Source organism: Notamacropus eugenii, chromosome 2 (assembly GCF_028372415.1).
Source record: "Notamacropus eugenii isolate mMacEug1 chromosome 2, mMacEug1.pri_v2, whole genome shotgun sequence".
Taxonomy (NCBI): domain Eukaryota; kingdom Metazoa; phylum Chordata; class Mammalia; order Diprotodontia; family Macropodidae; genus Notamacropus; species Notamacropus eugenii.
The window spans coordinates 232124043-232148196 of record NC_092873.1 but is presented as its reverse complement, the minus strand read 5'-3'; the positions used below and the strand labels follow the sequence as shown (position 1 = coordinate 232148196).

Below are 24154 nucleotides of genomic sequence, written 5' to 3'. Positions count from 1 at the left end.
TCTGTTGACATCAGGCCTCTTACTACAACACTATTATTCTCCCATGTTTCTCTTGCCCATTTTTTGTTCTCATTCTGTTCCATATCACTTAGTACTATCTTGACCTTGACGAGATAGAGAAGGAAAGCATCACTTTCACAAAAGTCAGCTTCTACAGGATAGTGCTGACACAGTGCTAATGATCATCTAATACTGAGAAAGGCCTGCAGATTACCTCTGGGCAAGAAACCTTTTAACTCCATCCATTTCAAAGGAAAAATCAGAAATCTTTTCTTAGGGGAAGGAGGGGATTGCTTTTGCTTTCACATCAGTCAATTCTGTATAAATCAGACATTTATTTATCTGATAGGGAGAGCAAGGTCATTTTAACTAAAACATTCTATTGAAAAAAGTACATTAAAAACAACATACTTGGAAGAAATGTTCTTTTCTAAATAATGCTTATCCTAGTTGTTTAAGAGAAAATAGGGAACTGTTTTGTTCTGTTTCCCACTAGTAATATGTTTACTTATTTCTTCTGTGGAAAGTGAAAGGAGCCACACAGTGAGTTCTAATGAACCAGGAAGAAAGTGAAGTTATTTGATTTATAGAACCATGGCAAAAATTTAAAACTCCAATGACCTTTTCTTCATTTAAGTCATTAAGATAGTTTTTTAAAATGAAAATGCTTTGGATCTGTTCTTTAGCCATGAAAGCATAGTAGTATCTTTGCCTTCATACTTCATCCTGTTCCAAACTAGGATGAAGTATATGTTTGCCCGTATTGAATTAGACAATACATACAGGATAACACCTAACCCAAATGGGTCTGTGTCTGGGAGCATCATTTGATATGCTTCTAAAGCTTTAGCTGCTATCATCAAACCTTTAAGGTTCTCTTTGACATTAATCATACGTTAATCATTCCCCACCTCCCCATCTGCTTTTCCTCACCTCCTTTGGTGTGATCACTTGAGGGATCCACTGCCCTGTTCTGAAGTAACGTTCCCACAGCACTTGTTGTAGTTGATTCTTTTTTGGGAACCAGTTGAGCTTTGTTCTATGGAGAAGAGAATGAATCATCCACAAAACACTTGGCAATTTTTTTATAAGGTCCTGCACAACAGGCTACACAAATAAGCATTTAAGTGTTTACTCTTGTGCAAGAAACTGTTTTAGCCTCTGGGAACAGGGACCAGACCTATAATCTCTTTGGTTTAGGGAACTCCCAAGTAAGAAAGCTCCGTCAAGTCAGCACCTACTTTACACCATATGGTACTAGAGAGTAGGCTAGAGCACCAAGATGTTAAGGGACTTGCCCAGGGTCACACACAAGCAACATATGTCAGAAACAACATTTTAACTCAGTTATTTCCAACTCCCAAAGCCAGCTCTCATATATCTACTGTGCCATAGAGCCTCACCTGGGGAGACAGACAATAATGGCAGTTCCTTTTATTTTTCATTGCATGAAAGCCCCGTGACTTTGTGTATACATTTTAAAAAAAGGAAAAATGGGAATTTGTAAGTGATTTAAATATTATGTCCCAATTCTGCCCCCTAAAAAGGGCTGCAGGTAATCTGTTGTCTGGGAAACAGGCAGCCTTAGCTTTTTTTTAAGACTGAAAAAACCCAAGCATAATTGGTTTAGAATAAGGACTCCTTCTTACCTTGTGACTTGATTTCCATGGAAACCAAAGCAGATAAGTCACCTGCAAGCCACAAGTGAGAGTTCTCATTTGCAGACTACAGCTGATAGCTACTGGGAGAGAGCTATGTTGGCCAAACAAAGAAAGCACTTTGGGAGCCCGCGGTGATTTCTCTTCAGGCTAAGGAAGGTATATTTTAAAATTTATTTGTTTAAAGCAAAAGCTCATTTGTCTTAATGCAGTGTTAAAGAGTCCTTTGAAACTGATGTAATTTTTTTTCTTTTCCTTTTGAAAAGGAGCTTTTTACTACAGGAAGCAAGGATGTAATCAGTAACTTTTGTAGATGGTAAACAAATGCTGTCACTCAGATTCCCTGATTTACAGGAAACAGAGAAATCCAGAAAGCAGAAAGTTTTATCCTGCTAAGTGTCAACACAATGCCAGTCACAAGGGGGGACGTAGAACCTCTAATTAAACTGGTTGTGTCTTTTGATAAATGAAGTATAACACAAAGTCAAATAACACTGCAGAGGATTTAACCCTGTACAATGAAGAGTTCAGTCGCTGGATAACTGAAATGCACCTAAATCCAAGCTTCATTTGACCTCTTTTGGGATACAGCTAGTAATTAAGACAGACATATACATATATAGCCAGCCCACCTTCCTTAGCACTAAGAACATACAGATTGGGTCCCCCAGGGCATCGCTACCCTAGGATTCAAGGGATTTGTGGGTCTGCATTTCTAAAACTACAGTTCATGAGCCTCCACTGGTGTTTTTCTGATCTCCAGTCATCCTAGAAGAGACGGTTATTAGCTCAAAGCAATGGCATTTACTGAAATGGCACAGAAAGAAAAGTAACCCCAAAACATCTTCCTAAAAACCTGGAGTATACAAATATACACAGTATCAGTACCACAGTTCAGAAGTAGAGAGAGACACACAGAGGGAACCTGTGGCCAGGGTGTATGTTAGAAGAGGTAAGCCTCTGAAGCTGTAAGGCCACTGACATCTTCTCAGTCTCCACTGGATGCTTGAGTGTAGTTCCCACTGCCTTCTAGGTTTTGGTGCTGCTGAAATCCTGGCCTGACCCCCTCACCCTGGAATCAGCTCTGTTCTTTCTGCTCTGCTCCCCTGGAGCCTTGGTTCTGAGGGTCACCATCTTCTGGGCAGCAAAGCCCTGGCCCCAGGCTTTTTCTCTTCTCAGCTCTGCAGTTGAACTCTGGCCTGTGCTTCTGCCAGAGAAACCATTGCTAACTGGATGTGAGTGGAGAAAAAGAGAACTCCCTTGCTGTAAGGAGAAAGGTGAAGGGTGAACTCTCCACAGCTGAGACATTCTATGTCCTAGGTTCTCTTCTCCATTCTCTTTCCACAGAGCTGAGAGTCAATTTTTAAAGGCCACCAGGGGGCATGGCATATCCTTCAGCCTGTCTCCCTCATTTGTCTTCAGCCAACACCCTATAATTCCATCAGGTTGAATAAGAAATTTATTCGTAACTTTGTGGTTGAGTTGTAGAAAAATTCCTTAATTTGATTAGAGACTAAGTAATTTCCTTTCAACGTCTCCTTTAATATCTGTCATCCTCTATAAATCATCTGGGGTGCAAAGAACCATTTATCCATATTCTGATTCTGGATCTTCAATCTGTCCCTCGTTCCTGGCTGCTTCCCTACTGCCTACAAACTTAATTCAAGTCCATATTTCAATTCTGGATAGTTCTCTAGTGATTTGCGGAGGCTCGGTAGGGTTCTTTTAACTGACTTCCTAATACTTGTTACTAATGAGTCCCAGCAAAGGTCATGGGGCACAAATCTTAGATAACCTGATAATTAGCAGTATTTACTGAGGGTCTAGAGCTACCCAAAAACATCACTGTACAAATGAAAATAAATAACATTTTGTAACAACTATACTCTTTCTAGGTATGTGTAAAAGCCTGCCCCAACCCAAAGACAAGAAACAAAAAGGGAAAACAACAACAATAAGAGAAAGGAAAAAATATTTTTCTTCTCACATAGAAATCCTGGTTCCAAATAAACTCGTAGAGCATACACGGCCCTCCAGAGAGGTACTGTGTAGATATGGCTGACAGAGTGAGAAACCGAACTGTCCTAGGTGAAAATTCTTCTAATGGTGTCTTAGTGCAAAGCAACCAACCCATAGATTTCTCCAGTGGATCCTTGTAGCACTTAGAATTCTCCAAAATTTTCCAATTCATTTTTGCAATACAAAGGATATTTCAAATGGAAGTCCTAACTCATGCGATGAAAGGATAAGCTGAACAGCTTTAAAAAAAAATCAAGCAAATACAGAAAAGTCTTTAAAATCTATGGGCCCCCTTCAAAAGGGATTAAGCACTTGAATTCATTACTCTTGAGTTTCTGAATCATAAAGCAAACCTTATTCTACGGACCCATAGTCCGTAAAGACTTTATACCGTCTGGTCTGACTCATGCCCCCAAATGGCTAGAAGTCTAGATCTACATTGACACTGGCCATAATAGCTCTCATAATACAATAGATATCAGTGTTCAGCCATTCCTTCATGCAAATGTTATCTCAAAGCATCTGGTCTGACCTTTAATGTAGTCAAAAAACTAATTATGGTTTTTAAATAATGAGAAAAAGTACCCATTTTTCTCCAGTGGATCCTTGTAATATTAGAGTATCCAAGACAGATCTGAGAGGATAATCTCTCCAGTAGTTCTTGGCAAATGCATAAGGCACCCAAAATATATATCAGATAACCACTAATAATATAGTTATCCCTTTGGGCTACCTCCTCCAACTCACATTCAAAGACTGGGTTCCCTGGAGGACAACTATCCCAGGTACAAGGTACTCTCTGGGTTCACACTTTTAAAACAATAGTTAACAAGCTCCACTAACATTTTGACATGGATTTCAGTCAGCCAAAGGCCACAGTCATCTCAAAGGAAAGGTATTTGCTAAATCAGCATAACAGTAGCAACAAAACATCTTCTCCATTAACCTAGCCCACACTCTGCCACAAATACACAGGATGTCAGTAAGAAAAAAATGGACATACATAGAGTTTCTAAGTTAAGAAGTGTGCATGTAGAAATACATGTCCAGGGAACATAAGGTGGGACAACTTATCCCTCTGATTCTGAAGGCCACTCATTTACTTGCACTGATCCCACCTCATTCTAAGGAAAACAGTCTCTTGATGGATATTGCTCTAATCAATGATGCCCCCCCCCCCTTTTCAATATATAATTTATTTTTCAGTTCTTAACTTTCACTTCCACAAGAATTTGAATACAAAGTTTTCTCCCCATCTCTCCCCACCCCTCACTCCAGGACAGCATGCACCCCATCCCCCCCTTCCTTCAGTCTGTCCTCCCTTCTATTACCCATCCTTCTTCCATTTCCCTTCCCCTCTATTTTCCTGTAGGGCAAAACAGATTTCTATACTCCATTGCCTGTATAGCTTTATTTCCAGTTACATGCTAAGACAATTTTTAACATTCATTCTTAAAGCTTTGAGTTCCATATTCTCTCCCTCCCTCTCCATCCACCCTCGTTGAGAAAACAAGCAATTCAATATAGGTTATACATGTCTAACAATGCAAAGCACTTCCATAATAGTTATGTTGTAAAAGACTAACCACATTTCCCTCTGTCCTATCCTGTCCTTCATTTATTCCATTCTTTCCCTTGACCTGTCCTCCCACAATAGTGTTTGCTTCTGATTATCCCTTTCCCTAATTTGCTGTGCCTTCTATTATCTTCCCTCTCCTCTCCCCTTCTCCCTTTCCTTCCTGCAGGGTAAAATGGATTTCTATATCAATTGAGTGTGTGTTATTTCCTCCTTAAGCCAAATCCCATGGGAGTAAGGCTCAATTATTTCCTTTCATCTCCCCCCTCTTCACCTCCATTGTAAGAGCTCTTTCTTCCCCCTTTTATGTGAGATGATTTGCTACATTGTAACTCTTCCTTTATCTTACTCCTAGTACAAATTTAACAGTAAATTTTATTTTTTTTAGGTATTCTCCTTTCAGCTCACCCTGTGCCCTCTGGCTCTGTGTGTGTGTGTGTATATGTACACATACACATACACCCATGTACATATACAAACCTACACATATATACCTACCCATACACACCTACATATGTTATATATATATTTCCTCTACCTTAATGCTGAAAAAGGTCTCATGAGTTACAAATAACATCTTTCCATGTAGGAATGTAAACAGTTCAACTTTAATGAGTTCCTTAAGGCTTTTCTTTCCTGTTTACCTTTTTATGTTTCTCTTGATTCTTGTATTTGAAGGTCAAATTTTCTATTCAGCTCTGATCTTTTCAACAAGAATGCTTGGAAGTCCTCTATTTCATTGAATTCCATTTTTTTTCCTCTGAAGTATTTATACTCAGTTTTGTTAGGCAGGTGATTCTTGGTTTTAATCCTATCTCCTTTGACCTCTGGAATATCATATTCCAAGCCTTTTGATCCTTTAGTGTAGAAGCTGCTAAATCCTATGTTATCCCAATTGTATTTCCACAATGCTTGAATTGTTTCTTTTTGGCTGCTTGCAATATTTTCTCCTTGACCTGGGAATTCTGGAATTTGGCTACAATATTCCTAGGAGTTTTTCTTTTGGGATCTCTTTCAGGAGGTGATCAGTGAATTCTTTCCATTTCTATTTTATCCTTTGGGACTAGACTATCAGGGCAGTTTTCCTTGATAATTTCTTGGAAGATGATGTCCAAGGCCCTTTTTTTGATCATGGTTTCCAGATAGCCCAATAATTTTTAAATTATCACTCCTGGATCTATTTTCCAGGTCAGTTGTTTTTCCAGTGAAATATTTCACATTGTCTTCTATTTTTTTCATTCTTTTGGTTTTGTTTTTATGATTTCTTGGTTTCTCATAAAGTCATTAACTTCCATCTACTCCATTCTAATTTTTAAAGAACTATTTTCTCTAGTGAGCTTTTGAACCTCCTTTTCCATGTGGCCAATTCTGCTTTTTAAAGCATTCTTCTCCTCATTGGCTTTTTAGACCTCTTTTGCCATTTGGGTTAGTCTATTTTTAAAGGTGTTATTTTCTTCAGCATTTTTTTGGGTCTTCGTTAGCAAGCTGTTGATTCGCTTTTCATGATTTTCTTGCATCTGCCTCATTTCTCTTCCCAATTTTTCCTCCACCTCTCTTACTTGATTTTCAAAATCCTTTTTGAGCTCTTCTATGTCCTGAGACCATTGCATATTTTTTTTTTGGAGGTTTTGGATGTAGAAGCCTTGACTTTTATGTCTTCCTCTGATGGTATGCTTTGTTCTTCCTCATCCGAAAGGATGGAAGAAAATACCTGTTCATTAAGAAAGTAACTTTTTATAGTTTTATTTTTTTTCCCTTTTTTGGGCATGTTCCCAGTCAGTTACTTGACTTTTGAGTCCTTTGTCAAGTGGAGGGTATACTCTAGGGACCTGTTCTCAGTTCCTCCAAGGTAGCACAATCAAGGGAGAGGAGTTTACTCCTTTCCTGGCTTGTGCTCTAGTCTGGGAGCAACCACAAGCACTCTTTTCTGCCCAGGATTTGCAAATAGGATTGCCTCTCCACAGTCAGCACCAGCTGTACCATGCCAGCGCTCTTTCTCACCCCAGGACCATACTCAAGGCTGAGACCCAGGTCAGCTGCTCGATTCTCTGAGTCTTTAGGCTGAGGGCTCCAAAAGTGCTGGAGTCTGGGCTGAGGCTGGACCATGCTTCTCTTTCACCCAGGTTAAAGAGCTTTCTTACTGACCTTTGAAGCTATTTTTGGCGTTTGTGGGGTGAGAAGTCTGGGAACTGCAGCTGCTACTCATGATCTGTGCCCCGAAGCCTGTTCCAGTCCTGTTCATGACGGGCTGCACTCTGCTCTGAGTCCAGTGTGATAGACCTTTCCAGTAGGCCTTCCAGGCTGTCTTGGGCTGAAAATCTCTTTCATTCTCTCGTTTTGTGGCTTCTATTGCCCTAGAACTTGTTCAGAGTCATTTTTTACAGAAATTTTATGGGCTTTGAGGGGACAGTTTCTACAGGTCCATCCTTCTACTCCTCTATCTTGGCTCTACCCTGATGCTCTACTTCTTGGTTGCAGTCAACACCAGCTCCAGCTTAGGGCTCCACTGACATCCTGGTCTTGAGTGCTGCTGTGTTCTTTCAGAAAGAACAGCAGCCCACACCCTAGGATCAGCAGGACTCTCAGTTCTAGTCTGCCAAAGACAGAGTCCTCTGCTCCTGTCCTTCTACTAGGGAATTTCAACATACATACAGAAACTCCCTCAAACACCCTACCCTCAGAGTTCTCCAACTTAGTTATTTCACATATCTGCTCTCTTTCCATCTCACCTCAGCCACACAGACAGTTATACCCTTGATCTTGTGCTTACCCACAAAAATACCACTTCCAAGTTCATGAACCTTTAATCTCTCCCTCACTATTGGCTGCTTCCCCGAAGCCTCCAAACATGCCCTTGTCTCCCTCATCTTCAAAAAATTCTCACTTGATTCATCCATTCCCACTAGCTGTCATCTTAACTCTTCATCTGCCAAGCAGGGTCCTACCTGTAGGCCCTAGATTCTCAACTCCTCCCTTGGAAAGATGAGAAACACCATTCCACAAACCAGTTTTCTGCCTTTGAGGTATGGGGGGAAAATGCCATTTCATCATGCCAGATCTCCTGGCTTCCTCAGAAAGAGGAAAAATCCCATTCCATGAAGCACTAGGCTCCTCCCTTCAGGAAAGAAGAAAAAGGACAAGTCTTTAACATGTTCTTCTGCCTTGATGGAAGGGGAATAACACCATTCCTTCAGTTCTCAGCACTTGTCCTCTCACCTGAACTGTCCCCTTACCTTGGGAGAACTCTACCATTAGGCCAAACCCCTATGAGTAGTCAAAACCTACCTGAACTCATTCCTCAATAATTAACAATGCTACCCTGGTGATTGCAGTGATTCTGAACCGTTGGCTATCACTATTCAAACTCCTTTCTCTATTTCCCCCCTCCCATTGCCTGATCACCTATTCCCATTCCCCTCGACCCACCTCCCACAGTGTCCCACTCTAAAGTTACCCATCCCTTCCACTGTGCTCTCTGGAATGCCTGCTCAATAGGTAATAACTTGCTTTCATTTTTTTTTTTTTTGCGAGGCAGTCAGGGTTAAGTTACTTGCCCAAGATCACACAGCTAAGTGTCAAGTGTCTGAGGCCAGATTTGAACTCAGGTCCTCCTGACTCCGAGGCTACCTGCTTTCATCTTGAATCTTTTCCTTTCTTACTCTTTCCATCCTCAGGCTCTCACTGAGACCTGACACCCTCCTGACAACACAAGCTCCTTGGCCTCCCTTTTTATCATGACTGCACTTTGACTACTTCTCCCTAACCTGCTGGTGGAGGTAGGGAAATTAGAATACTCCCTGGAGTTACCCATTGCCACTCTCAGATATTCCCTCTACCACTGTCACTGATTCACCTCCTCTCCTTTGGGATTCAGTCAATTTATATTTACCACCCAATCAAAATTCTGGCAACTGATGTTGGCTACTTTCTGAACACTCCCTTTCCTTCTTTCCTCTATGAATTCAGGGCCTGATTCACAGAATCCTTCAATTGCTGCCCCTATACTAGGAAACTTCAACATACATACTGATAACTCCCTCAAACACATAATTTCATAGTTCCCCAACTTACTTTTTTCACATACCTGCTCTCCCCCTCAACTCACTTGAGTCACACACAAAGATGGTCATACCCTTGGTTTTGCTCTTACTTACAAATGCACCACTTCCAGATTCATGGATTTTCAATCTCTCACTAGCTACTGGCTGCTTCCCGCTTCTGCCTACAAACATGTCCATGTCTCCCCTATCTTTAAAAAACCCTAATTTGATTCATCCATCCCCACTACCTATCATTTCATATCCCTTTTTTTTTTTTTAAAAAAAAGCTAAATTCCTAGAGAAAGATATCTACAATAGGTGTTTCCACTTCTGTTCTTAATTCTCTGTGGTCTAGTTTCTGACCTCATCATTCATCACTGAAACTGCTCTCTCCAAATTTACCAATCATCTCTAAATTACCAATTCTAATAGTCTTCTCAGCTCTTATCCTTCTTGATCTCTTTTTGACACTGTTGGACACCTTCTTCCCCTGGATACTCTCTCTTCCTTAGGTTTTTGTGATACTACTCTTTCCTGGTTCTCTTTCTACCCTTGTGACCACTTCCTCAGTCTTCTTTGCTGGATCCAGGCCATATCCACTAACCATGAGTGTCCCTAAAGCTTTCTTGAGCTCTCTTCTTTTCTCCCTCTAAACTATTTCTCTTGGTCATCTCATTGGCTCCCATGGATTCAATTATCATCTCTATGCAAATAATTCTCAGATCTGTTTATATATCCCTAACCTATTTCCTGAACTCCAGCCTCGCATCTCCAACTGCCTATTGGACATCTCAAACTGGATGTCCCATAGAAATCTTTTTCATATTTTTAAAGTCATTGGTCAGTTTTTCTTCTATTTCTCCAATTTAAGTTTTAAAATCTTTCCTGAGCTCTTCCAAGAAGGTCTTTGTGCTTCAGACCAGTTCGTATTCCCTTCTGAAATTTCAGATGGGAGTACAGTCTCAATGCTGACCTCTTGGTATTTGTGTTTTGGTCCTTATCCCCATAGAAAGTTTCTGTAGTCTTGTCTTTTCTGCTTTGCTTTTTACTCATGATAATAACCCCTTTCCCTGGCTTTTAAAGTAGATCTCTGCATCTGGGGCACAAGGAGCTCTGTCCCACAGTTCTTGTGCCTAAAACTTGAGGCTTTGTATGTTATGGCCTGTGGTTCTTTCAGCTAGAAGCTAAAATGCTGCAGCTTACTTTGTGCTGAGCTGGCTGGTGTTGGAAAGCAGAGGCCAGGTGAGGTCTTTTGGGGTTTCCCCCACAGTTACCCTGGAGCTAACTCGTTAAGTGTGGGAGAAGGGTGGTCTGGACACTGGAGGTCTCGTCTGCTGAGCTAGGGCATAGGCAAGCTCAGTGATTGGTGATCCCATCTGCACTAGTGTCTTCCCGATTCCCCTGGGGTGCTGAGGCATGCCTGGGGTCCTGGTGTTGGCAGTTTCTGGCTTCACCCCCCTGGGGCTCAGGATCTTCTTCTGGTTTGTTGAGGTGGGGCTGTCTGGGACAGCTCTGATCCTGTACTGGTCCCCTTAGGCCACAACAAGAGGAACCCTCCTTAGCAATCTTTCTAGCCTCACAGGTTAAGAGTCTTTTTACCCCTTTTGCTGCTCCCACTGTTCCAGGGTTTTTCCTGGGGAGATATTCTCTGAGCTCATCAAGGTCAACAAGGGGAGGGAGATAGCAATTATCACTTCACTCCGCCATCTTGGCTCCCAGAACCGGAAATCCATAGAAATCTTAAATTCAGCATTTTAAGAACTGAACTCATTTGTCTCTCCCCACAAACACTCCCCCTCCTTTTTTTTTTAACTTCCTATTACTATCTAGGTTACCACCATCCTCCCAGCTACCCAGGCTCATATCCACACTCTCTCTCACCCTCCATCTTAAATCTGTTTTCAAGGCCTGTTGATTTTAATCTTTGTAACTTGTTGTGTTTAAGATACCTCTCTCCTCTGATACTACCATCATCCTGGCAGACACCCTTATGACCTTATGCCTAGATTGTTGTAATAGTATACTCTTTAGCCTCCCTGCAACAAGTGTCTTCCCTTTCTGCTCCATCCTCCAGTCAACTGCCATAGTGATCTTCTTAACATGCAGGTTTGATCGTGTCACCCCCTACTCAAATTTCATAGTTGTCTATCACCTTCAGAATCAACTTAGAAATTGTTTGGTGTTCAAAACCCTTCATAACTTGCCCTCTGCTCCACTTTTCCAGCCTTCTTCCACTTTCTACCTCCTCCAAATGCATACAAACTGCAATCCAGTGACACTGGCCTCCCTCTCTTTCCTCATGTAAGACATCTCTTGACTCTAGGCATTTTCACTGGCTATGTTTAGTGACTGGAATTCTCTCCCATCTCTTCCTCCATGATTCACTGGCTTCTTTCAAGACCTAGGTGAAATGCCACTTTCTAAAAGGCTTTCCCATGCCCTAAAAGGCTTTCCCATTCCCCTTTTAGGGCCTTCCCTCCACTGCCGATTCCAATTTATCCTGTATCTAGCTTCTTTGTGCATAGTTGTCTGTATGTTGTCTCTCCCATTAGACTGTGAGCTCCTTAAGAGCAGGGGCTTTCTTTTGCCTTTCTTTGTATCCCCAGCACTTAGCACAGTGCCTGGCACATGGTAGGTGCTTAATAAATGTTTATTGACTGACTGCCAAGAACTCCTGCACCCTAATCACTGTGATGATACTAAACAGAAGGAGTTTAGGCTTCTCAGTGTCTAGCTAGGGACTCTTTACTTGATGATTCTGAATTGCATCAAAAGACTCTCCCCTCTGCCCAAGAAGCTTCCCTGACATTCAAAGACATAAATCAGACAACCCACAGATAAGCATATTTACCTGAGCCCTGGATGCTATTTTGGCTGCTGTCTGGGCTGGATTAAAAACTCGGCGGGATGCCTGATCCTTGCAGAAATTAATATGCCTCGCTGCTGCAGTTTCATTAAACCTTCTCATGCAGTAAGGACACTGAATGTAATCTGAACATGACAAAGAAATGTTATCAATTAAGTTAACAACCCCAATCACATCGATGGATCAGATTATTCTGAACAGCACAAAGTATGAATTCTAATGCAGAAGACCTTGCCTGAAAGTGCTTGAAAGAATAAGTTCCTAAACTTTAGTTGGAAACAGCCTACTCTAGATGAACTGGCACAAAGATAAAGGGGGTATAGAAGAAACAAAACTCACAAGTACATAGAGATCTCTAAGGCAGGAATTCAAAAAGTAAATTCAACAAGCATTTATTAAGGGTCTAAAGTACCTTGCCCGTATGCAAGAGGGTGCTGAGGAAAGAATGCATTTCCTGTTCCCTAGGAGATTAATTTAACCAGGTGCAAAGGCAGGGGGGGGGGGGGGAGAAGAAGTGGGGGAAAGGCATGGAAAAAGATAACTACGATACAAGGAAGAGTCAAATACTGGCAAAGGAGAGGCCCAGGGAAAACATGAGAAATTTGAAAAGAGAGGTAATATTTGCATATGCAGACAACTGGGGGAGTTTATTGCACAGAGGATGTCACAATATAAGGCACAGATACAGGAAAGGCTAGACCTTAGATGAGATAAAGACAATAATTCAATCTAACTGGAATGCAGGGCACATGAAAGGGAGTAGAATGGAAAAGTTGAAGAGACACAGACTAGAATTCAGTATAAAAAAATAAATTTCTAACAATATGCACTATGCAAAGGAGGAAGAAGTTGCTTTGGAAGGTACCCGTTTCCCAAGCAATGGAGCTTTTTAAATAGAACCTGCATGACCACATATTGGGAGTGTGACAGAGGAAGATTGTGGTCAGATAAAAGTTAGAATAGAATCTACTCTTAATTTCACAAAACAAATCTCCTTAGTAAAAGGATTTCTTCTGTAAAACTTGTACTCAATCAAAAGACTGCATGTAAGGACCTTGAAGGCCATATGTGGTCTCAAGGCTGCAGGTTCCCCACCCCTGGACTAGATGATCTGTGAGATCCCTTGCAACTCTGATATTCTGTGATTTTGGCAGGAATACCCATAATGAATATCACAGTCAATGGAGACCTACTTCTCAGGCTTTTTGTGACGATAAAATGAGATAATGTTAGTAAAGTGCTTAGCATAGTGCCTAGGTGTTACAGAAATAGTAACTATTATTATTACCATGTAAGATCTTGTCAGTGCGAGTACACTCACCAGTGGTATAGGTTGCAACCTATTCCTTCTCATTCTACATTACTACTGCCCATGTCCTTTTACAATCCTCTACAAAGGATTTTGCCCAATATGCTAGGTCTCAGAATTGAGGGTAGCACTGCAGTGTTTGAGCTGTTATCAATCAATAAAGTACCTATTAAATACTGCAGATATAAATGTTAGAAATGAAATAGACCCTATCCTCAAGAAGCTTACCTTCTATTTAGGGACAATCTATACTTTTCAAAATGGAAAATATACATTGAAGTATACACACACACACACACACACACACACACATTTTTGCATATATACCTGCATATATATATACACACATATATGTGTGTGTGTGTGTGTGTGTGTGTGTGTGTGTGTGTGTGTACAAACACACACATATAAGTTATTAGGTAGAGGAGGCACTATTAGCTAGGGGGAGCAGTGGTCAGCTGCATGTAGAAGGTGGTGCTTGTCCTGAGCTTTAAAGGAAACTAGAAATTCTAGAAGGCAATGGTGAGAAGTGGTGGGCATTCCTGGGACAGGGTGGAAGAGGGTCATGGAGCCGTTAGATACAGAGATAGGAGGCTGTAGTTTGAGGAAAAGAAAGAGAGGAAAAGCAAGAAGTCAAGTTTGACTGAACATAAAGTATATGAAGGGAAGTGAAGTAGAAGAAACCTGCAAGGATAGTTCCGAGGTAGATTCTCAGTCAGTGTTACCAGAGGCCCAGCCCACCTCTTCTGGGCAAAGATCTCTTTGATATCTTTTCACATGACTTCTCAAGTACACTTCCTCATTGGCAATATGCTACAACTTATTTGTACCCTTTGTATGACTCTCCACTGTTTTGGGGTGAGCTGCTTTGGATGTTTTGGAAACCATGGTATTACAGTTTCTTATCTCTAAAATTTGTTTCTTGTAATGATTATTAGAGTATGATGGCAGGACAGTACTGAGGTAACAAAGAAGTTAGAGAAATAAGGCTTACATACAGCCTTCTGACTGAGTTCAAGTTTTACAGAACAAATCCTTTATTTAAGGAGATTTATTCTCTGAAGTTAAGACTAGATTCTAGTCTAACTTTTTTCTGACCACAATTCACATTGCATCTTTGATTCAAAATATTTTATTCAATATTTAAGAGGAGTATATTTCAGCCTGAAATGTAGTATACATATATATTTGTAATATGTATATATGTACATATATACATACACAGACACGCACAAAAGTCTTATAAAAGGTCAGAGAAAAGAGGAGAAATAAGTGAATTCGCATTTGTTGGAATTGTGTCACATGGTAAAAGAAAAATTAAAACAAACAGGGGAAAAGGGAATCTGAACCACACTTTTATTTGGATTGGGCAAAGGAAGTACTAAAAAAAGATTACACCATTTAAAGTAAAATCAAGAGATCTGTGTCTGGGCAGTAAAGGAGGTATGTCTGGGAATGAAGGAGAACATAACTGGATAGTTTTTAAGCAAAATAAATATCAGGCCCTTAGTACTGATTTTTTTAAGGGGAAATTTAGGGAAATTTGATATAGAAAAAATAAACTTAACAATTATAACCATAAATATTAATGGTCAAAACTTGCTTAATAAAATGAAACAGCAGTAGAATGGGTTAGAAAACAAAACTCAATTTCTTGCATACAAGAAATAAACTTAAAACATAATAAAAAAAGTTAAACTGTGGGGTGGGAATAAAATGTAATACGATTCAGCTAAAACCAAAGCAAGAATTGCAATTATGATTTTAAATAAGGCACAACTGTAAAAACAGTTACTATTAAGAGAGACAAACAGGGAAATTACATTATGCTTAAAAGCAACATGGATTTAAATCAAGTCAAAAAGCATTTATTAACTCTTCACTATGTGCCAGGCTCTGTGCTAAGGGTGGGAAATACAAAGAAAAGCCAAAAAAAAAAAACTCTTTCAAGAAGTTTGATTGCATGGGGAAGATAAGATGCAAACAACTTATATACAAGTAAAATATATAAATAAATTAGAGATATTCAACATAGGAAAGGCATTAAAGAGGATCAGAAAAGATTTCTTCAAGAAGGTGGTATTTTAGCGGGCACTTGAAAGTATGCAGGAAAGTCAGGAGACAGAGATGAGGAGCGAAAGCATTCCAGATATGGGGGGCAGCCACTGAAAATGCACTGAGCTGAAAGATTGAGTGTCTTGTACAAGGAACAGCAGCAAAGCCTTCTTTCATGTTCTTCCTTGGGGTATCAGAGTTGCCAGTTAAGGATTTTGCCTGTAGAAGAATAAACCTTAGTACCAGGGCTAGAAAGAGGATGCATGGCACCGCAGCAAGTGGAAGGAAAAATATGGAGAAATTCAAACGTGTGTACTTACAGCCACAGTATTGTGTAAAAAAAAAAAAAAAAGGCAAAGGGTATTGATGCACGCTCCCCCAGCACCAGAATGAGCTTAAGACCAAGATGCTTTCATGGCAAAGGCAAAAAACCTTGTAATACAAGGGAAAAGGAAAAACTTATACAGGGAGGGGCCAGAAGTATCACACTATTCATATAAGAATCAGAGTGAACAACTGGGGATATGGAGGGCTGAACTAAGGGGCAAGAGGCTCAAGATAATGCTGCATAGCAATCAATGTGCCATAGGGTAAACAGTGTCTATACTGAACACTTGGGCATCAAGTGTATCACTTCCACTTCTCATCAGCAGCTCTCTTTGATCTGGACTCCACAGAACATCATGCTCTAGTGTCACGCATCCCCAGGTGGCCCTCCCTTCTCAAAACTCCTTTGGTGTGTTGTCTTCCCCATTAGACTGTAAGTTCTTGAGGGCAGGGACTCTGGGTATTCCCAGAGCTTAGCACAGTGCTTGCCACATAGTAGGCACTCAATGAGTGTTTACTGAATTGAATATTGAATTGAAATGGCACAGCAATGTAAGCTAACTGAATTGCAAAAAGACATAATAAAGCAAGACTTAGAGGTAACTTTGACATATCTCTTTCAGACACTGACAGAAATGAGAAACAAATTATATCTCTAAACAGGGTTTTAGAAAAATTAGATTTATACATGTAGAAATTACTGAATGGTATCGAAAAATATACTTTGTTTTTAAAGTTATCAGACTTTTATAAAAGTAATCAAGTTCAAAGTTGTAAAGAATTAATTAATAAATGTATAAAGGCAGAAATATTGAACACATTTGTTACAGACCACAATACAATAAAATTATTATAATTGATAAGGAAAATATGGACAAAAGATAAGATAAAACAACAAAATCTTAAATGATCATAAAGTCATAGAAACAACAAATAGTTACAGTAAGCTTATTAGTAAGGATGATATGGCATGCTGGAATATATAGGATGAAGCTAAAGTCTTGAGGGAAAATTTATAATTTTTGGAAATTTACATTAACAAATGAGAAAATGAATGAACTAACAGTTCATGTGATTTTTTAGAAAACTAATAAATTACTTAGCTCAAGAAAAGCACATAAGGAACAAATTTTGAAAATCAAAGATATTTTAAAATTTGAAATCTTTTAAATATAAAAAAAATTTATAAAATTTTGAAAATCAAAAGATAAAACAGAAAACAAAGAGAAACTGAAAAATAAAACAAAGAGCCAATGTTTTAAAAAGGCCAACATAACCAAAAGGCCATTAGCCAATTTAATCCAGAAGAAAAGAAAGGAAAACCAAATTACAAATATAGAAATCATAAGGGGAAGTTTATAGGAAAGGGAGATAGGATATACTAGTTTCCTATACATAATTATATGTATATAATATGTAAATAATGTTATGTAAATTATACCATAATCTGTAGCCCTAAATCCATCAAAAGTGAAAAGAAATGAAATGAGTATCTGCAAATATAGGAAATAACCAGATTAAGAGAAGAAATAAAGAATTCAAACAACCCAATGTCAGAAAGAAAAAAATTCTTGGACCAGATAAACTTATAAGTAAATTCTATTAAACATCTAAAGAATAACTATTATCTACGTAAGCTGTTCACAAAAATAAAAAAAGTACTCTATCAAACAGCTGGTATTACGCAGATGAGTTACTGATACTTAAAGTAGGGAAGGACAAATTAGTGAAATAGAACAACCAAGAAATAGTAAATAAGCTATTAGTCGATATGAGATAGCTATATATTAAAAATATTTAGTACCACGAAATTGAATTTATACCAGGAATTTTAGGAATGACTCAACATTAGGAAGTCTATTAGCATAATTAACCATGTTAATAATAAATTATATTTCTTGTCTTTTCAGTGGGTAGCAAAGGGTGGGGCAAGGGTCTGGAAGGAGACAGAGAATTTGGAGTGAAAAATTAATGTTGAAACAAAATAAAATCCTTAAAACCAAATAAGATGATTATATTAGTAGAAGCAAAAAAGGCTTTTTAACAAAACATGTAACTCATTTTTAAAAATCTAAAAAGCATAGAAATGAAAGGATCTTTCCTTAAGATGTTCAAAACAAAAGCATTTATATAAAACCAATAACTAATGTTATTTGTAATGAAGAAACAATACTGAAAATATTCTAAATATTGTACAATAATGGAGACTTTAATATGAAGCATTTTGAATTCTATCCAGTGTTTAAAGAGCATTGAATATCAATGCTATCCAAATTATTCTCAAAAATTAAGAAAAAACTTTACCAAACACCTTCTTTGAGATAAATGTAGTTTAAAAACCAAATCACAGACTAATTAAAGAATGAGAACTATAGATGAATATAATTATTTAATTTTAATATCAAAATTTTAAATAAAAACCTTAGCAAAAAGACTTTAAGTATATGTGCAAGAACTTATTTACTATCATCAAGTTTTATATGTCCTAGGAATGCAAGGATAGTTCAATATCTGGAAAATAATTAGGAGAAAGATTAAAAAACCAATTAACCCAAACCACATGCTGCTTATTTGTCTAGATGTGAGTTGGATCCTATTCCTATCACTGAAATGAGCCCTAAACTGGATTATAAAAGCTCCTGAATTGAGGTGCCCCAAATCCAGTGTCCAAGGGGGTGGGGGTGGGGGGAGATGGACCTTCAGTTCTTGGGAAAAGATAATGCCAGGCATAGCTGACCACAAGTTCAAGATGAGACTCTAATAGAAAGGTTTAGTAATAAGCAGATCCAAGAGCATTGGCTGTTAGCTGGAGCTACACATGGACTCCAACCATCCTAACATCTTCATTTTTAACCAGTCTCGCTCTGTTTCTAAACTTAACTGATTATTAACATGTGGGCTCTTATCAATACCTCCCTCGCCTGCTCCAAAGAAAAAGGATTTATTAAGTCCAGCTCAAGTTCCATCCCCTCAAATAAGTCTTCCTGGATTGCCCCAGGCTTAAGTGACAGAACTCTTAAACAAATTTTCAAAAGTAAATCAAGTTATTTTTCTTTTTACATACATCTCTAAGATAGGACTTTGTTTCAAGGAGAAATGGGGCAGATAAAGAACTATACAGTTTCTCAGTGTAAATCCAGCTCAGTCAATTATGATGACTTCAAGAAAATAAAAACAGCAAAAATCAATGGATTTAGCAAGCATGCAAGTTCCACATGTCAGGGGACCTTATTCTATATTTCTCAGGTAATTTTTCTTGTTCTTGATCTCTAGAAGGGCTTCAGAATTACAAAAGACAGGCAACTAGATGAATATTTCAAAAGTGAATAAGGTTATGAAGGAACGTGATAGATATTAAGGATTATGAAAGACATTTTATCTGGAGTAAAGAGATGAAATAATTTTTCTAAGCATTTAAGAGGGAGATGCCTTTCCATTTTGAGGTTATGAATCTGAAATAGAAAAAAAAATCTTCATATGGTAAAACAAGAAATGGATAATACTCTGAATATTTGAGGTCTAGGATCCATGATTTCATTGGTATAGGAAGCTCTCCAGTGACAAAACATCTACTCTGCAACTTAAATGTTTTAAAGGTATGTGAAGTCAGGAAGGAGAGGGATAAGAGGTTAGCTGAATTGCCCATTCACAAAGCCAGAATTCACAAAGATAAGACCTGAACCCAGATCTCCTTGACTTCAAAACCTACTCTTTATCTATTATCCCACACTGCCTTAACATTAGAATGTAATTTTTAAAGTAAAGAGTACTCCTTTGTAGATTTTAATTTGGATAGGTGGTTGGAATGGATAAGTATTAGGCCAAGGTGAAAATGGAACTTCAATTAAAATGTCAAAGATCAACTGGAAACATAAAAGGCCCCAACCTGGGTTGATAGTTGGAGGGGGTGGAGGAGGAAGAGGACGGCCTTCCTTAATGGCTAAGAAACACTGCTTGGCTGCTCGAATTGCGTTAATTAAGTCTTCATGTTGTTGTCTCCAACTAGATTTCTTCACAGGTGGCATCTATAAAAGACCATAAGCGTCAAAGTAGACTACACTTCCCTAAATAATAACAGGATTAAAATAAAATAACCAAGTTGAGGATACTGGAGAAAAGGTTTGGCTTTTTTTTTTTTCCAACTTGAATAACTGACCCAAAAGAGATTGGAAAAAAATCTGGGGGTAAAATTTTGTAGACTCTAATTTTTAAATGGAATATATAATGTCTGAAGATAAAACACCAAAGCAGGTGTTCCCTAATCTTTTGGGAACTATAATATCCATGTTTGATTTCACAATCCAAGCACTATATGAGATATGTATGTATGTATATGTATAAATGTGTATAATACACGAACAATTCTAAATACATATCCATAGACGGTATATTACATATCTCCCTATATATACTTTTGGTCTAGATCCATGATTTCATTGGTGGGGCTTTCACTTTTCTCTAACTTATTCAGAGTTGCCAGAGGGCAAAAGGAGGTTTATTGACTGGTCCCAGGTTCACATAGCCAGTATGTGTCAAGAAGCATGACTTTAGCATCTATCTTTCTGTCACCAAGGCCTATTCTCTATCCACACAACAGTATGCTATGCTCCCGTTAAGTTTTTGAGCATTTCACAAACACTTTGAAAGACAATCTAAGGTATCACAAAACTAGGTTTAGAAATAACTGATAAGGTTTTTCATCTTTTAAAATTCCTTCCCTGTAAGTAAATGTACTTTAGAAACCTGGCAATTAAAAAAGCCTATTTTCTACTCAAAATGATACATTAAAAATAGCAGTAACATGTGTATGATGCTGAACAAAATTTAAGGTATGCCTAATTAACTGTCTCCCAATTATTTTCCCTATATCTCTCCTCTATTACTTTACGTTTCTAGCTGTCATTTCTTCTGAATGTCATAGATCTATTCCTGAAATTTCACTTCTACCTTTTGCTACTAGCTCAATAAATACCAGCAAAGGAAAAGCAAAATGAGAGTTGCCCTGGTTTTTCTTTATCTAGAGTAGATACAATACACATGAGTTCATAGTAGGGCTTTGGCTGTATACCTAAAGATTCAGTGTATTGTTTTGTAACCTTGTTTTAAACTACTGGGAATATCCTTTGGGTAGGTAGGGTATTATTCATGCCATCTGCAAGAGAATAATGAAAAATGTCCAAATAACATTATTTTAGATAGCATCCTTCAAATGTGTTTATCACTTACCAGGAACAACTACCCCCAACACTGAACTTAAACAGGGTCCAAATCCAATTGAAAAGCTGGAAAGGGAACTAGTATTTTTTGATGTCTTTAAGTTAAGGAAGAACCACCCTAAGTTCACTTATGTGCCCTTTCATGACCATCTTAACTGAATGCTGTATAGTAACCAACATAAATAGGAATATATCTAAGACAGTCACTGGAAAACAACAGGGAAGACTAAATGGTACCTTGGCTGGGGGAGACCTTCTGACCGTGAGAATGTCAGTGCCCTGTAATCTTTGCTTCAAGGAATTGAAAGGCTTACGTTTTTTGTTGAAAAGTCTTTTGCATATTGGTCCGTGCCTTTCCTAGGAAATAGAAAAGATGATTCTAATGTTGTAAATAATAAGGCCTATTTAAGATTGCTTTTACTGCGTTACATAGAGCTTATCTGCACAGCCCAATACTTTATGCCCATTCACACTACCAAGTTCTAGTGTTAAGTTTGGTTTTATATATGTGACCTAGTCATTTGGATACAGCCTATTCCACCCAACATTCTTATTAGAAGATAGTATGTATAGATTTCCAACATAAGAAAGTGTCACATGCACCAGCTCTAGAGTGGCAGAAACATATTCGAGTTGGAAGGAAACTTCGAGGTTATGTTCTTCAGACACCTGCCATTAAGTAGGAATCTTCATCAACAACACCCTTGACTAGGAATGAACACATGCATCATCTGCCTGAACACTCTCGTGAGGGGCAGCCCATCCCATTGTGGACAATTCTAATTATCAGGATCTTCCTTATAAAGGACTTCCACCTGCCTTCCCTAACTCCTATCCATTCATTCTAGAGTTCTATTTTCTGGAGTTAATACACAGAAAATCTAAATCCACTTCCAAATGAAAGCTCTTCAGATATATAAAGAATAATCATAGCCTGCCTACACCTCCAAGATTCTTTCTTTTCCAAGCTAACTGACTCAAATTCCTTTAGAAGATGGAGTTTTACATCACCTCACTATATACTGTGGTTACTCTCCTCTGGAAAAGCTCAAGTTTGTCAAGGCACCTGGCAGTCAACACAGTATTCCAGAAGAAACCTGATTGGGGCAAAGTACAATAGGACTATTACTTTCCTCAATGTAATCAGAAATTATTAAATGCCTTTTATGTGGAGAGCACTGTCGCAGGTGCTAAAAGAGATTAAAAATAAAAAAATGAATAAATAAAAGATAGCTCCTGTCTCTCAAAGAACCTACAATTGAGTCGAATAAGACAAGCCATGTAAATAATTAAATGCAAAATAGAATATGATGAATTAATAAGCACTTATTAAGCATTAACTCTGTGCAAAGCTCTGTGTTATTATAAAGGCGTAACCAAAGTGAGAAGGAGCAGTTTTTGCTTGTTAATAATGGTAGGACAGGAGAGTGAACACTTTAGAAAGGCACTGATTTAGACATTATCCTTCTATTACTGCAACTCAAGATTATATTTATTTGGCAGTAACATATTGTTATTGTGGTGCAGTAGATAGAAAGCCAAGGCAATCTTGAAGTTTGACCTCTGATGTACAATGGTTGTGTAACCCTGAGCAAGTGACTCTCAGTTAACTTCTCAGTGGCAACTAGGACACTCTCTAAGACTGTACGTTGAAGACCAGGTGCCTACCTCAACAAGTTGAGAGTGTCTTCATCAAGGAGTTTTCTAAACCAATGAAATCATAGGTCCATCATACTGTGATATTGAGCAACACCCACCTTTCTCATTCTAGACTTGGGCAGTTGCTCCCCTTAAACCCTCCCTACAGAACTTTCCACATCTCCTGATTAACCTATGGTGTTTTTAGAAGTTTCTGTTACTATATCTCTATAGGATTATACTAATATACTTTTCTCTCTGTTCCTGTCTCAACACTGAAATATTGCTCCCCGGCTAAAAAAAAAAAAAAAAAAAAGTATCACAGATCAAAATAGAAGTTGACACAAATGGACTTACATGACCTAAGTGGTCAGGGACAACCCATCATCAGAGTTCAGTACTGCCTTACAGAACCAAAAGAAATCACTGACCTCTTGGCTGGGTGAGGTCATGCATCTAGCCAAGAAGAAAATGTAAAATGGAGAAATGAAAATAAGGCTATGAAGTCAGTTGATGACTCCAGAATCAGAAGCATTAAGGCTAGGAACTGAATTTCAAGAGTAATGATGGTGATGAAGATGATGACAATTATACATAGCTCACATTTATATGATGCTTTAGATTTTCAAAATACTTTACAGCACTATCTCATTTGAATCTCACAACAACCCTGAGAACGAAGCCCTGTTTTTCACAGATGAGGAAACTAAGGCTCTGATAAATTTAGTGACTTGCTCAGGGTTTACATAGCTATTAAGTGTCTGAGGTAGAATTAAAACTCAGGTCTTCCTGACTTCCAATCCAGCTGCACTTGAAATCCAACAACTTTCTCCTCATCACAGTTTCCAACATATCAAGCTCAAGGCTTCCTAGTACAATGCAGCATATTTAAAAGGAGAGATACTTGTACCCTAGAAGGTAAGTATTATAGACATCTGAGGAATTTAAGTGTGTCCACTTTCTCTAAGACCCAAGCTTTAGCTGACCTACTTTGGAAAGGAGAGACATACTTAATAAACTTTTTTGTTTTGTTTTTGAGGCAGTCAGAGTGAAGTGACTTGCCCAGGGTCACACAGCTAGTGTCTGAGGCTAGAACTGAACTCAAGCCTTCCTTACTCCAAGCCTGGAGTTTCATCCACTGTGCAACCTAGTGGCCCTCATACTTTGTATAGTAAGCTCACAACTCCCTTTATAACCTGGGCTCACAGCTTCAATCATTCTCAGTCTGCAAACTCTTAAGTCTAACCAGCTTCCTTCATGGAAAACTTTCTAACTTAAAAAAAGATGTCACCATCTTGAGGTTATTTATCATCAATAGGACCCCATGAGAATGCTGGAAAGGTTCTGGACCTGTGTATTACTATACTAGACCAAACCAATAAAATCAAATTCTTTCTAGAGTGTGGTTAGTATATTTGAAAAGACAGAACTTGGGTTATAATCGTTGTGT

At 38.5% G+C, this 24154-nt stretch overlaps 1 protein-coding gene across 4 annotated transcripts in view; it reads right to left on the bottom strand.

The window, feature by feature from the left end:
- The window catches only part of ZC2HC1B (zinc finger C2HC-type containing 1B), a 34856-nt gene that overhangs the window by 4785 nt on the left and 5917 nt on the right, over positions 1–24154 (bottom strand). For 2 of the 4 annotated variants that reach the window (XM_072643513.1, XM_072643514.1), the window contains exons 3-6: positions 21304–21423; positions 19737–19875; positions 12145–12284; positions 934–1039 (exon numbers count right to left, since the gene is read on the bottom strand). In XM_072643513.1, coding sequence (XP_072499614.1) covers positions 934–1039; positions 12145–12284; positions 19737–19875; positions 21304–21423 — 505 coding nt within the window. Of the gene's footprint in view, positions 1–933; positions 1040–12144; positions 12285–19736; positions 19876–21303; positions 21424–22077; positions 22164–24154 lie in introns of all 4 variants that reach the window. The other 2 variants (XM_072643515.1, XM_072643516.1) reach the window with 2 other exon arrangements.